This window comes from Grampus griseus (genome assembly GCF_964374135.1).
Source record: "Grampus griseus genome assembly, chromosome: 6".
NCBI classification, from domain to species: Eukaryota; Metazoa; Chordata; class Mammalia; order Artiodactyla; family Delphinidae; genus Grampus; species Grampus griseus.
Genome location: NC_139000.1, coordinates 42,184,628 through 42,200,748, shown reverse-complemented (window position 1 = coordinate 42,200,748; position 16,121 = coordinate 42,184,628). Strand labels below are relative to the sequence as shown.

Genomic DNA, 16,121 nt, shown 5'->3' with positions numbered 1-16,121 from the left:
TTATTGAAGGGCATTGGTAGTTGGGAAGACAGCAGGAAATGGTTATTCTGTGAGAAGAACAAGTGGCAAGTTCAGACTGTGTACTAAGTATCTACGAAACAGCAGGTGTTTGGCTCCAAAAATCTCTAGCTAGTCATGTACAACTAAGCCATTTCTTTTCCTAATTTTATGGAATCAAAATGAAATCCCAAAGACATAGTTACCAGGACAGATCTATTAACGCTACATATGCTGGAAATATGTAGAGATAGATAAACACAATGTTACTTACTAGTTTTAATTTTTGTGTGTGTTTCTAACCAAAGATAACCTTTGGAAGAAAACAGTATACCAAGCACACCTTATCTGTGTCAACTGAGATGTTGTCAATTACCAATTAAGTGGTTTTAAACCCTTATTTAATTTTAAGAAGAGCAGCAATATCGTTACAATATTTGGGTACACTTTATTTTTATATGGGTTAACATTCTGCTATATTTCATTTCATTCATTCTTTTTGAGAAACTGAAAACAAAGGGAAATTGAGGGTAACTTGATTATTTCCAACGAGTATCTGAGTCTTGCAGTAAGTATCTCATTATGCAGCCCTTTCTTCCCATTATTTTTATATATTTTTTGCAAATAATAGTCATTTTTGACCCCTATCCAGCATAAATAGCTTTTCACTGATTCCTAACTTAAGACAACTAAAATTTACAATCATGTGGCAGTATAAATTTTAAAATTACAGTTCGTACACCTTGACAATCAAGATAGTCTGAAGTACAAAAAGTAAATTGTCCTTTAGCTGAATTACCTTTTTTAAATATTAGACCTGCTAGTTAATCTACAAAAAAATACAAGTTTCGGGTGTTCCTTAAATACCTTTTGTAGATGTCATCTGCTAGTAAACAACATATGCAGGTTTCTAGAAGATTTTTCCCCCCAATCTATTCATGACATTCAACAGAGCTCTTTATATGAAAATGTATTTAAAAACAAACACTTTGAGGGGATTCACTTACTTTTGTTATTATTTCCCTTTGTTTCAGATATGAGGCACAAACTTCTGAATTTAAGCTCTGTAAGGCATAGTACAAACCTCCAATTTACAAATAAGGGATTCTCTGTGGGTTGGAACTGCCATGTCACGCAAAAAGGGAAAAATCATCTGTAAACTGGTACACTGCAATGTGTTAAGTGAGTCATGAGACGGCTGCTTGCCTTGGTCTGCTGAAGAAAGGTTTCTGTGTTTTGTGTTTTTGTTTTTCAATAAGACATGCCCAAGTCACCACAAAACTCGCCACAGGCCTCCGTTACTGTTACCGAGAGCATCACAAGAGGGGTCCAGCGGCACACGCTTAGAATGCTTGCAATCACAATAATAATAGAAAGCATGAGTAAACTTCGTTTTTATACAAAACTGAAAAGAATCCCTTCCCACCCCAGACCCTTCAGTAAAACCCCAAAGAAACAAAAAAGAAAATCCTTTAGCTTCGACTGACTAGTGTGGATACAATTCGGTTTCTATGCGTCACTGTAACTAGGGTGATCAATTTTTTCCTTTCTCAAGAGAAGGGATCTTGTCATGCACCCTAAGATGAACAGTGAGACCACAAACCGCAATTCTGCATAGCAATTCCATCCCGATTTCATAAAGACAAATATAACAATCTTTCCCTGTTTTGCTCATCTTCTTTGAGCTCTGAGATCAGGTTTAATTGACTACATCTACTATAGCTCTATTAAATAGAATATCTTGATTCCCTAAAACTGTAACACTTATGACCTTGTGATGAGGTTTTCTCTATACACACTGTAGGCCTTCAAATGTTGTTGTTTATATTTTTTTTGTTTTTTTTTTTCTTTTTTTTTTCTTTTGCTGCACCAAATTTAAGATCGCCCTTTCAGGCAAGCAGTGGTCGCTAGCTGTTAAAACATTTCCTTAGTGGATCACAATAGCTTCTAAAACTGCCTTTCTAATAAAGGCCATCAGAGAGGTAATACTAAACTGTGCATATTTGCCAAATAAGAATGTGAATTGTATAAAAGCTCATATTCCAATCCTAGGTCAAATGGCAAAAGTTCTACAAAGTTGGTTTCCGTGTTTGTATAAAAGCTCCAACTGATTTTTGCTATGAAATTACCTTTGGGTCTTAAGACCTTTGGGTCTTATAATCAGTATACCTCTACTCAGGAATGTGCAAATGATTTTATATAGCACGATGCTAGTACCGCTCCGTACGATAGTAAGGTTTTTTTTTTCTTTTCTAAATGGAAAAAAAAAAATATCCCTAGTCAGAAATAAACTGACAAATTTACATTCTCCTCTCTTAAAAAAGTAAATAAAATAACATTATTCAAAATGTGAATTAGCTACAAGACACACAATACAATTACATAGATACATATCAATACAGCACATTCAATCTGCCAAAAAATTAATGATTACAAAGCCAGGATGGATGATGCAATATCAAGGGAGAGATGTATGTACAATGATTAGAGCATTCGTAATTGCACTAAACCTACAGGCAGTCTGTTTCTTCATTAAATTACAGGTGCTTTCTGAATAAGGAGGAAAAAAAAACCAAGTAACCTGTGTAGTTTGAGGCTGGGAGAGTAAAGAATGGGAACATCCCATTACTACTTAGGAACTCTGGTACTCATCTGATAAGCCATTGATTTTCTCCCTCTCCTTTACTGTTCCAAAAGAGTGATGTATATGAAAGTTTAGACTCGTGCCAAATAGTATTGTAGTTAAACTGAGACCAGCATCATGGCCTAATTCTAACTTCCCAGCAGGTTTAAAACAGTCATGACTTATGTTCTTAAATCATATTTCAACTCAAACTGCTTGACAGAAGCTCATCAATACATGTGCTGTGTTTTTTGCATTGGTTGAAAAATTGCACATATAGAATTCCAAATCTCTCTCCTACTATGTTCAGTTTTATAAATACATGTTCTACAGAACAGAGAGGTTACTTTTGAGTTTCGGTCCACAAATCTTCCTTAAGTTCAACTCAGCCAGTCACCAGTTTAAGATCCCAAAGATGGTAAACGAGCAGTAACTTCAGATTCTGCAAATTAAAGGTGTCAGAATACTACTATCAACCAATGTTCTTGGCAGACCTACTTGACCTTAAAGAACACAAAGAGAGTAAAACTGGCTTCAAATGAAGAGAGAAAAGCAGATTTCATGGGGTATCACACAGGACAGCTTTTCCACATTGTCGATTTAGATGCTCAACATGGAATGTGGACACAAAACAATGATTTTAAGGGCAAAGAAAAGGATGGACTATGAGAGTCAAGTTGACAGTGACCAACTGTTTGGCAACTGGTATTTCAGGTTCATTCGCAGCCAAACACTTTAGCCTTCACAGTCTTACTCTCTTACATTTTAAGATACTGGCTTTTAAGTTCTCACTAAAAATTTTTTTTTAAAAGCCAGCTTTGGCAACACATACCCATTAATAAAAGTCATTTTAAAAATTGTGGCCCAAACACTAAGAAAAAAAAAAAAAAGGGAGGAAAAGTTTGAACTGAAGGAAAAAAAAATTAAGAGCAACCTATGAAAAGGATCTGGGTAGCAGCCATTGGAATAATGTAGTGTCTCTTGGCATTATTTTTTGGCATCTGCAGTTTGAAGAAAGCAAGGTGAAAAAAAAAAGGGAAGGAAAGGAGGAAGGACAATGGCACATGGCATTTCAAAAGGACGGACTTCTGTGTGTCTTGGCCCTTGCCTTACTGACTTATGTACAGTTCACTGAGCAACCAAGCTATGGCTGAAGGTAGAAATCCAAAAAAAAAAAAGAAAGAAAAAAAAAGACACTTAACCGTTAGATGGGCATCCACTGTCCCAGCCCAAAGTGAGGCAAAACAATGTATTTATATAAAAAAACCTCTACATGTATATCCAGAGCAATACATTTAAAACCACAGTATTAATACTTATAATCCTTCAGCAAAAACTACAAACTGTTAAATTAAGCTGATGTTGATGGCTTAAATTGAATGACACTTGTCCTGACTGTATCAGTTGAGAGAAAAACTTGACCAAGAATGGAACTAGGATAAAGGCCATTGTAATGTGGGAAAAATCAGGAAGAAGGGATGGGTTAGGAAAAGGAAAATCAGCTTCATTTTGCTCAATAGAAAAGAAGAGGGGAGAGAGAGAGAGGAAGAAACAGCTCTTTGTGAGTATGACTGAGAATTTAAAATACATTGAGTCACAAGGTTTTGCCTAAAAAAAAGAGAGGAAATGTGCTGGGACTGTACTTCAGCATCCTGTTTTTCCTCTGAATAGTTTAAATAAAATCATAATATTTACTACGAACTCTGTGGACACGCTCACACAGAGTCCAGGACGGCAATAAATTAGTATTATGCAAATTGCTTTCCACAGAAATACAGTCCCTCTTGTATAGCTTCAATAGCCCACCAGGGAAGGGAAGGGCAGTGTCAAGGAGGCACAATTAGACCAGATTGTACTCCTTCAGGTTCAATTGGAGGATGGTGTCTTTGACGGCGGCAAAGACAAAGCGGATGTTCTCGGTGTCTGTGGCGCATGTGAAATGGGAGTAGATAATTTTGTCACTGTCTGGATTCAGGTCCACGAACATCTTCAGGATGAATTCTCGAGCTGCCTGGGCATCTCGCTGGGGTCCTGTTGGCCAAGGGAGGAAAGGGACATTGGTCAGCTGATCTGTTAAGGCATTTGCTCAGTCAGTGGTTACTGATGCTCATAAAGACCTCTTCAGTGCAGACTGGATCTGTTACAAGCACCTTCCTCAACACGACTATGTGTAATTGCTCCTCTGGGTCACTTTACCTGCCCATCCATTCATCTCCATCCATCCACAGAATGTGATTAGGTGAAAACAGGCAGACAGCTTGAAGGGCAGGCTAGGTTTAGCTCTGATTCTTTGGGAGACAGGGAGCCACAGCAGAATCTTCTGTAGGGGTGTGATTAGTTTCCTTCTGTTGGGCTGAGTTAACTGAGCTGGTTTCAGCTGCATAATAAGCATGCGTACAACGTAACTGCCTCAGGCTCTCCCGTCAATCTGCCCCTGTGTGTCTCCCCTCCCCCACTCCACGATGGATCATTTTACATTCTCCAGACTGAAATCTCTCTCAGAATACAAAACCTGTTCCTTAAGGTCTGGTCCGTCTACAGCTGTCCTCTGTAGCCTCACTTCTGGTGTTTCTGAGCAAACCACATTTATGAGAATTCAATTCACTACGTGTGATGATTTTAAAAGTTGGTTTACATTTTCTTACTTTTATCCAGGGTCTCTTATGTGCCAAGCACTGTCTTAGAAGGATTATGGTACATTTACCAGGATATATGAAGAAGTTACTTAATAATTTTGCAACAGATTCTTAGATATGACACCAAAGTCACAGGCAACAAAAGAGAAAACAGATCAATTGGACTTCATCAAAATTAAGAACTTTTGTATATCAAAGGACATCAAGAAAGTAAAAAGACAACCTACACACTCTGCTGTACAGCAGTAATTAACACAACATTGTAATTCAACTATACTTCAATAAGAAATAAAAAAAAAATGACAAAAAAAAAAGACAACCTACAGAATGGGAGAAAATATTTGCAAATCAATCACATATCTGCTAAGGGGGTAAATATCCAGAATATACCAAGAACTCCTACGATTCAACAACAAAAAGGCAGCCTGATAAAAAGATAGGCAAAGGACCTGAATAAACATTTCTCTCAGGAAGATATATAAATGGCCAATAAGCACATGAAAAGATGCTCAACATCATTAGGGAATGCAGATCAAAATCGCAATAAGATACCACTTCACATCTACTAGAATGGCTATAATCAAATCAAGTGGAAAATAACAAGTGTCAGCAAGCATGTGAAGGAATCTGAACCCTTGTGCATTGTTGCTGAGAATGGAAAATGGAAAACAGTTTGATGATTCCCCAAAACTCTAAACACAGACTTACCACATGAGCCAGCAATTCCACTCCTAGGTATATACCCAAAAGAATTGAAAGCAGGGACTCTAACAGATACTTGTACACCAATTTTCATTGCTGCATTATTCATAACAGCCAAAAGGTGGAAACAGCCCAAGGATCCATCGACAGGAATGGATAAACAAAAGGTAGTGTATACATACAATTAAGTTCTGATAGATGCCACAACGTGTATGAACCTTAAACACTTTATCAAGTAAAATAAGCCAGACACAAAACGACAAATATTGTACGATTCCACTTATATGAAGTACCTAGATTAGGCACATTTATAGAGACGGAAAGTAGATTAGAGGTTACCAGAGGCTAGGAGGAGGAGAAAAGGGGAGTTATTGCTTAATGATTACAGAATTTGTTTGGGGTGATGATAAAGTTGTGGGAATAGTGATGGCTGCAAAGCACTGTGAGTGTAATTATAATATCACTGAATTGCATGCTTAAAAATGGTTAAAATGGCAAATTTTACGTTACATATAGTTTACCAGAATTAAAAAAATTAACATAACATACCAAAAAGCATTGAATTATACGCTTCAAATGGGTGGATTTTAAATGGTATATGAATTATATCTCAATAGAGCATAACAGATCCTAATAAATATATTAATTTAAAACTTGTAAATTAAAAGCAACACTAAAGCACCACCACCACCTATCAAGGATTGAGCACCTTTCTCGTATGAGTCTTTGTGGCACTATACATCTGCATTTCTCCCATTTCTTCTAGTTCTGTACCATGAAAGAAGGTCTTGCGCTATAACCTCCACTCTTCCTCTCTCAGAAGACCCTCTTGGGATCCACAGCTTAGATTTTTTTCTGTCAGTATTGTTATCTACTGGTTGGGACAAAGAAATCTTTGAAATTTCTACCGAGGGCCTGCACATTCTAACAAAATGCACCGTGAGTTTCAGACAGCCAACCTGAAAACTTTTCAAACCAATCTCACTGCAAATAACTTTATATCCAGCATTGCTGGAAACTGGGAGAAAGAGCCATGAAAACGGATCATTCTCATTTGTACAGTTTACAAAAGGAATGTTTGAATTTCTAACTTCAGAGCCCAGAATTAAAATTTTTGTCAATGATTAAGAAGGCTGGCATCATAATTAAAAAGTTACACAATTACAAATATGTAATATATATAATCACTTAATGTCCTAGCTTATTCGATGTACTTACTGTTAATAATTCCATAGCAGTAATAAAAATATTTTAAACCAGGACAAATAGATTGTTAGAACTGGTGCAGCCTCTCATTTTCATAAACGAACACTTATCTTTCTGGCTTATGAATGAATTTTGTACTTATTCTTTTTGAGAAAGAAAGGTCTACTTTTTCTTTCTCTAACTCTAAAGTATATCAGAACAAGACTCAAGTTCACGGAAGAGCACCTGGAACCTGGTACGTTTTTAAGCATAATTTCCTATTTGAATAAACATAAACTACAAAGAAATCCTTTTAGTCATCATAGCAGTAACAGAATTCCATAGTCTCTATGGACAATTTTGCAATTCAAGTCCATGTAGAAATGGTAATTTTCCTTCCCGAAGAGAAATACAGAAATGGCATTCATTACAATGAAGACCTTGTAAGTGCAGAAATGTGGAAGTGTGAAATTTAGAATACTATAAACATGTTTATGATAAAAATATCACTGCAGAGTGGGCCTAGAATTTTTTCTGTCTTAGCTCATCTTACAAGGGCTTGAAGTCTCCTGGAATGACAGCTGTGTTTGCTTTATGAATAACAATCAGTGTCTGTCTTTCTTTTTCCACGGCCAAGTTTCCTGTATGCGTTACGTGTATTACTGGGGGAGATGGACAGTAAAAAACATCTTGGGATTTAAAGATATTCACAATGGGGCTTCCCTGGTGGTGCAGTGGTTGAGAGTCCGCCTGCCGATGCAGGGGATGCGGATTTGTGCCGCGGAGCGGCTGGGCCCGTGAGCTGTGGCCGCTGGGCCTGCGTGTCCGGAGCCTGTGCTCCGCAACGGGAGAGACCACAACAGTGAGAGGCCTGCATACCACAAAAAAAAAAAAAAAAAAAAAAAAATTCACAACAGGCACATGTTAGAAGGAAGATGCTCACACTCATAGTGATGGGATATCTGGGGAAATTATTGGCCAAAGGAGATGTGTAAAGAGGTTAGGAAGACGCTGAACAGAGAGGGGAGAACAGTACTCCTAACACGTGTCGTACTGCAGGAAACCAACCCCGGTGTGCTGTGCTGTGCGTGCTGCCGCCTCATGCACTGTGAGCCTCGGTGGGTCTGCTCTGTAGGGCCGTGCTGCCTCTGTCCTCCCGTGTGCAAGCATATCATGAAAACACGCTAGCCTGTAGGCGGGTGCTGCGTCGGGAGGTCGGGGTCATATCCCATCCGTGGATTCTCACCAAGTTCTGAGAAAAACTACAAAGAGCCTCTCCTTCCAGGTGTGTGAGGCAAGCACGCGTGTTTGGGTGTAAGTCAGATGCTTCGTGCCCATCTTATTCGGGCAGATCTCGTGTTTAAGGAGCCAGCCTGTTGCCGTGGGAGAGAACTAACACAAAGTTACTTCCTTCCAGTTTCCTCAGGAGCACTGAGGACTCCAGGCTCTGGCGCTTGTGATGTGGTGGCAGGCGAGTGGCAAAGCAAAAGGAGGAAAAGAGAATACACTGTCTAGGCTGGGCAAGTATCATTTTAAAGGAACCTCAAAGCACAAAGGAAAATGTACTTGGACGGAGGATGGGAACACACTGCTACCAAAAACAGTACTATCTCTAATACCTGACGACATCCCCACATGGTAGAGTCAGCAACGCTCAGAGTCTTATATGTATCTGAGAAGGGAACTTCATTAAACATGTAACGTTCCCCTTCCAAGAGCAGCACCACACCAAACGCATGTGTGAGGAAAAGATGAATAAAACTCCATCCTCGATGTGTCTGTGTCTTCGTAGAAAGCTATGAGGCCAAACTGAATATTAGTTTTGAAGCAATTACCATTCTGAGGGAGTCTGCAGAACAGAAACACTGTTGAGCTGACATCCATGCCAGATACCCTTTGCTGATAACGTACTTTTAAAAAATAGCCCGTTCTCTTACTGTTGCACCTCTATAATAAGTACTTTTGGGTTTGTGCTCTTCTCTGTGCCAGGCACTGTGCTAAGTAACTTACATATGTGATTCCATTCAATTCTCTTTTACTCATGAAGAAACTCAGTGGTTGAATAAACTTGTCCGAGGCACCATAGCTGGTAAGTGGCAGTGCTGGTTTTCTGTGACATTCAAAGCTTGTCCTCTTACCTGCTGTTCATCTAGATCTGGGTTTGGCAAACTTCTCTGTTAAAGGACCAGAGAGGAAATATTTTCGGCTTTGTGGGCCACTTGAGCTCTGTCACAACTACTCAGTTCTGCTGTTGCAGCATACAAGTGGTCAGACAGTATATAACTGAATGGCTGTTTCAATAAAACTTGATTTATAAAAAGAGGCGGCAGGCCGTAGTTAGCCACTCCTAACCTAGACTTGAGCACGTATGGGGAGATGGGTGTGGACCGTGCACGTAAGTTCTTACAGGGCAGTGGCTGTGACTCTTTCACCTGTTTCAGAGTGGCTGGGTGTGGATGCATTTTGTTACCAATCAATCAACAAGTATTTCTCGGAAGGGGTTGGTTGTCATGCCCGGTCATCCAGGATTTCACAATCTAGTTGAGGAGGCAAGATTTGTTTGTAAGAAGGAAGAAAATAATGCGAAGTGCATACATATGAGTACTGAAGTGGGTGCTACAGACCCTAAGTGCTACAGGAAGGGCTTAAAGGATGGGTGCCACCCCTTAGGGTGATGGGGCTTCAGGGGGTCATGAAGCCCCCAAAAGTAAATATTTGCTAAATATTCACCATGTGTCAGGCATCACGCTAAAATGTCACAATATGTTATCTATTATAGTCTATAAAACGTAAGTTTGGTCCTAAAGCCCAGAGCAACTAAATGACTTGATCACGGTTCTACAAATAGGAAATATCAGAACTGGGTTCTACAAATAGGAAATATCAGAACTGGGTAGATCGACTTCAGACCATGGTCTCTTGACCACAACGTTCTGTTTTCTCTCTAGAGAGAGGCAGAGGCAGACTGTTACCAAACGAAAGGGAAATCAAGAGGGAGCTATCATGGTTGACACACAATTAGTCAAAACTAGGGGATTGTTCCCTCCTTTGAACAGCAGAAGAAAACAACTTCTTATGTGCTTTGAAATAACTATAACTTTCAGCATTGTCGGGGTATGAAACATTTCAGGTCGTCGTTAAAAGACAGGACAAACAAGAATTCGTACTCCATCAATCACAACGTGCAGGCTTCGGGGGGGCAAAGGCAGTGACGTGCAGGCTTCGGGGGGGGCAAAGGCAGTGACGGAGCACCGTCGTGTGTCGGCTCAGGCACTGGTCTCGGGAGGCGGGTGGAATGTGTCCCTAGCTACTGGGAGGGCGGAAGAGTGCTGACTTACCATCATATTCTGGGAAGTAGTCAACTAGGTGGGAATACATAATTTTCTCCTCTAGAAGGTCTTTCTTGTTTAAGAACAGAATAACTGAGGAGTTCTGGAACCAGGGATACGTGATAATTGTTCTAAAGAGTGCTTTGCTTTCCTCCATTCGGTTCTGAAAAAAATCATCAGAAAAACAACGCGTGAATTACATGATTACTCAGTCTGTGAACTGTTTGTTTTGTAAGTCCAACCCGTCTTTGGTATGCATTCAGTTTCTGTGGCCCTGGGCTGGGCTGTAGCAGCTTTTATCAGGATTTACATGCAAAAGGCTCAGCAGCTCTTTTCATTAGGCAAACTCTCAGGTTGACAAGCGGAAGAGAATAATAATAATAAACATCTGCTGAAATAACTCTTAAGGTTGAAAGAGAATCATCAAAGGCTGAAGAATCATGCATCTGGCACACTGTCACAAAAGTCCACCAAGCGTCACAGATGTCCACTAAGAATTATTCATTCATGGCCAAATGCTTAAGATCTGAATTAAGAACAAAGTACCAGGCTTCATTTTGCATTTCTTAAGCTATGTGTACTTGGGGCTTCACTATTAGTTCTATTTCATAGCAATCAAAACAAAGTTACTTAGGGGGCTTCCCTGGTGGTGCAGTGGTTAAGAATCCCCCTGCCAATGCAGGGGACATGGGTTCGAGCCCTGGTCCAGGAAGATCCCACATGCCGCGGAGCAACTAAGCCCGTGCGCCACAACTACTGAGCCTGCACTCTAGAGCCCGTGAGCCACAACTACTGAAGCCCACGTGCCACAACTGCTGAAGCGCACGTGCCTAGAGCCCGTGCTCCGCAACAAGAGAAGCCACTGCAACGGAGAGTAGCCCCTGCTCGCCACAACTAGAGAAAGCCCCCGTGCAGCAACGAAGACCCAACGCAGCCAAAAATAAATGCTCGCCGCAACTAGAGAAAGCCCGCGTGCAGCAACGAAGACCCAATGCAGCCAAAAATAAATAACAACCAAAAAAACCCCCACAAAGTTACTTAATTCTTTGCCCAAAGTGCATCTGTATTCTTAGAATTATTACTACTTACTTTACAAATATATATATTCCCTGATTAGAAAAACACATGGAAAAATATTTTTAGATCACACATTTCCTCTTTATCAGAACACACCTTCTCCCTAAGTTTCACTATAATTTTCATACAGAACCGTGGACATATACATAGTAATTACTTGGAGATACAAATGTAATATTTCGCACTACCTTCAGTGTTGGTGAGAAACTATTCTCACCTGAAACCATCATCAAGCCACCCTTGGTAACGAAACCTCAACGGATTCTCAAGGAATTAGTCAGCCTGGTCTTACAAACAAAGATACTAATCAAAGTTACTCTTGAGACTCACCAGCCAAAAGGTGGAGAGTCTCCTAGTTTAGCCCACATCTATTCACCAGCTTCCTTCTACAGACACAGTTGCTTCTAAATCATTCCCATCCTCAGGTCATGGACAAAGGCAGCACAGTTGGAGACTCCTCCTTTCCCTGGTGCACGGGCACACTTCTCCCAGGGAACACTCTCCAACCCCCTTAGTTCTACGTGTTATGACCAAGTCTGGGGCAATGGAAAAGCCTGCTGGGGACTGAGCCCACCTCCACTGCTACCAGGTGGGTCAGTGGTTTAAGCCAGAGCATCCTATTCTCCTGGTACGTGGGCTGATTCAGGGCTGGGCTCTGAATCCAGGCTCACGTCACTTGGAGTATTGCTTCCCTGGTTTATGGTCATCAGCGTAGCCAAGCTGCTCAACCGGTGTAATTAACCCCAGGATTTTTGCTAAGAGCTCTGGAACAGAGAACCCTGCTTTCATCAAGAAAATGGAAGAGGCATTGTATAGCCTCGAGCTTCTAGCAACTATCTTGCAACAGGGAGAAAAAGAAACCAGGTTTTAACTTCTTGGTCAAACCATACCTGAACTGGGTTATGCCTCTGGATTTTTTGGTAACATGAGCCAATTAAGTACCCTTTAGTTTTTAAGCTAGTTTGAACTGTATTTTTCTGGTTCTTATTATATATAAAATGCTTCTCAGGGAAGGACAAGTATCATATGATATCACTTATATGCAGAACCTAAAAAAAAATGATGCAAACGAACTTATTTACAAAACAGAAACAGACTCACAGTCGTAGAGAACGAATTTACAGTTAGTGGGGGGGGAAGGGTGGGACGGAGGGACAGATCGGGAGTTTGGGACTGACACGTACACAATGCTACATTTAAAACAGACAAGCAACAAAGACCAAACGTATAGCGCAGGGAACTCTGCTCAATACTCTGTAACAACCTAAACGGGAAAATAATTTGAAAAAGAATAGATACATGTATCTGTATAACTGAATGACTCTGCTGTACACCTGAAACTAACACAACATTGTTAATCAACTCTACACTAACATAAAATAAAAATTTAAAAAAAGTGCTTCTAAGTGATATACGTGGATCCACCTCACTCTCAATTTCTAAAAGGAAATTGAATGAATGATGTTTGAAGACTAAGGCTCGAAGCTGTTGACACGTTCTGCTCAGCTTTTGCCTTCCTGATGCAGAATGTGTCCTAAGTTTCATAGGGCAGCACTATGGAGGCCAAGTACACTCCTCTGCATTACCCTTTGACTGCTGTTCCAGGAAATCTCGGGGACACTGAGCTCACCCAGCACAGTTTTCTAGATCCTGAATATGTCTTGCTCTTTTCTAATATAAAGTGTGCCGATTCAAATCAGGTTGAATAGGCCCACTTTTCAAAAGGAGATCTTTACCAAATCTGGTAAAGTCGATCGCCACCAACTGAAACTGAGCAGGACCCTGTGGGGCTCCTGGGCATGGAAGCCCTTCTGTGTCCCCCATTTCTTGTTTGTAGGGAATAGGCTTCAGCCTCCAGGACCCTCCCAGAGTTCTAAAGGGCAGGTTCAAACAGCTGCTAATTAGGGAAGGGAGGCGATGCAGAGACAAGGGAGGAGCAGTCAAGAAACAACAGTGCAGCCTTGGGGCAGGGTCCTGGTTCCTCCTCGCCTCAAGGGATGCACATAACAATATCTTTGAGCTCTTCTAAACTAAAACCCCCAACAAATGGAAGATGTTAACTACTTGATGAAGCATTCTTCACTCCAGAGAGAAGGTTGCAGTCTGAGAACCCTGAGAACCAGAGAAGCTCATCAGGAGACCACCTGAGGCCAGGTTAAAGGAATGCAGGCCCTGCACACACCCCTGAAACACTGCTACAAAACTCCTCACCAAATCCCCCTGGGTTGGGACACACAGTTTTGAGGGCACGAGCCTGCTGTGTCCCCCTTTGCCTGGCAAAGCAATAAAGCTATTCTTTTCTACTTCAGTCAAAACTCTGTCTCTGAGATTCGATTCGGCACGGGTGCACAGAGACCAAGTTTTTGGCATCACAATCTCTTTGACCTTTACACTTTGCGCCTACCATTGCTTACATAATTAAATACGGATGAAATGTGGGACCAGTGGAGTGAACGGTTACTTCAGGCTCAAGGGACAGTGTTTATTTTACTGTACACATTTATCTTTAACATAAATAACACGCATAGCCTTTAAACATAATATTTACCATCTACGTGCCTTTTACTGGTTATCATTACCAGTGGTAAAATTTTAAGCCTGGAAACCATATTCACTGAGAAACAATGTCTTGTAGCCTGAGATTTTATAGGTTGAAAATTTTAGGACGGAAGGAAAGCAAAGGCTCTAATAAGAACTGAAAGAATTAAAGGATCTAAAGAAGGTTAATTAGATAGTGACATCCCTGATGTGAGAATTAACATTTTTTTCTTATTTACAGCTACAGAAATTCTACAAAGTCATACTGTGGTCTTCAGAGAAGCCTTCTCTAAAGGGCGGGTATGTACATCTTGGCCTCAACCAGGGAGCCTCCCTCAGAAAGACTTATTGTAATTAGCACTCTGCAGAAGGGAAACGGGCCCTATTGGGGGCTCTTCTGGTTGGAGTCCTTCTAGGGCAAGTTGCTAGACCCTGGGTGGAGACAGGGAAAGGGAGAGTGGTCTTGACCTTGAGTCAAAGCACAAGGAGGCGCGTGAAGTCTCTCTGATTAAGTTTCAAATCAGGACTGGAGCCCACAAGCTCCAGATGGGGCTCTATTGGGAGGGGGTCTCATACCAGGCCAACAGCCAGGACAGTGGACTGTGCCCAGCCCCGGGTCCTAGAGATGACTGTCCCTGGCTGCACTGGGCCACTGTGGAGGCATGCCCGCTTACTGGCCTGGTCCAATGCAAGCTTCGCTCGTGTATGCAGTTTGGGGCTGCTCTAGGCTATTTTCCCACTTACCATGTGCTGTGTGGCCTGGGCCTGAGCTTCTCATTCAGGGCAAAGCTAAAGAGCAACAAAACGGACCGCTGATCAGCAGCATCGGCACCACTATGCCTTCAACCAGATCCACCGAACTCAATCTCCCAGGGGGAGCCCCAGGAACCTACATTTTAACAAGCCCTCCAGGGAAGGGCTTCTGATATAGGTTTAACTTTGTGAAGCACTGTGCGCTGTAGGTGAGCTTCTCCAAATTAACGTGTGTTATGAAATCACCTGGGGACATGGGTTCTGACCCAGCTTGGGGTGGGACCCAGGAGCCTGCAGTTCTAACATGCTCCCAAGTGAAGCTGACCTTGCTGACACACGGCACACACTTGGAGGTGGAAGGTGCAGACAGCGTACTGAGCTAGGGACAACAACGAGACAGGCGATGCTCTGTCCCACATTCGTGATGAGAAGTTCTAGTCACACATCCAGCCCAGTGCCGGAGTCGTGTGATGAAAATATAACTCTGCTGGCTTCATGCTTTTTGTTTTTCCCAATTAGGATGAGATTCTTACTTTATGCTCTGTAAGTTGTTTTTCACTCCACAGTGAGAATTCCTGATGCCTTTTTTCACCTGATCAAAACCCCCAGACTAAATCCTAAATGGACTAAATGAGATTTTCATGATGCCTTACAAGGTGGTGGACTGTGCAGTGCAGGAGGCATAATCCACTTTGCTCAGTAGAAACTGAAATGTGAGGCAACGGTATGTTCCACAAGACTTGGTGACACTTGCTTTTTACTAATTCTGTAGGGCCTGGAGTTGCAAGTAAGAAAACAAAATAGCAACATGAGACACTGATTTTATCAGTCATATACATGAGGATTTGTTCACCTCTGGAGACAGGTTTAAAAGCCGTCTAGGGGTGGTGGTGCTAATCTTACGCTCCTTCTCTTGGGGTTAAAGCCAGTTGATGTTAGTAAAGGTTTTACTCTTCAACACAGGGCTCCTTGTTACCCAGGGGGGCCTGCCTATGCCTGAGCCCCAAGGACGCTCTGTCTTCTTATCAACCGCATCTGCCACTTCTCCCAGACTGAAAGCGTCGCTCCCAATGACAGGTGGCCCGACGCAGGTGAGAAAGCTGGAACAGAGGGAACAGAAATCCGTGGGACTGCCTAGTCTCCCCCCCTCCACAGACATGGGAAGAGCAAAGGGCCATGCTACCTGAGGACAGGCTGCCAGTGAGTGGGCACCCAGTGGCCTGGGTGGTCTCCATGCAGTCACCCTGCCTCAAGAAAACATGGCCATGGAAATGTCAGTCT

At 41.6% G+C, this 16,121-nt stretch overlaps 1 protein-coding gene across 1 annotated transcript in view; it reads right to left on the bottom strand.

Annotated features, from left to right (window-relative positions):
- Positions 1–425: 425 nt before the first annotated feature.
- Positions 426–16,121, bottom strand: part of LOC309823695 (guanine nucleotide-binding protein G(q) subunit alpha) — a 291,379-nt gene continuing 275,683 nt past the window's right edge. The window contains exons 6-7 of the mRNA XM_082656228.1: positions 10,482–10,635; positions 426–4,651 (exon numbers count right to left, since the gene is read on the bottom strand). Coding sequence (XP_082512354.1) covers positions 4,461–4,651; positions 10,482–10,635 — 345 coding nt within the window. The 3' untranslated portion in view covers positions 426–4,460. The remainder of the gene's footprint in view (positions 4,652–10,481; positions 10,636–16,121) is intronic.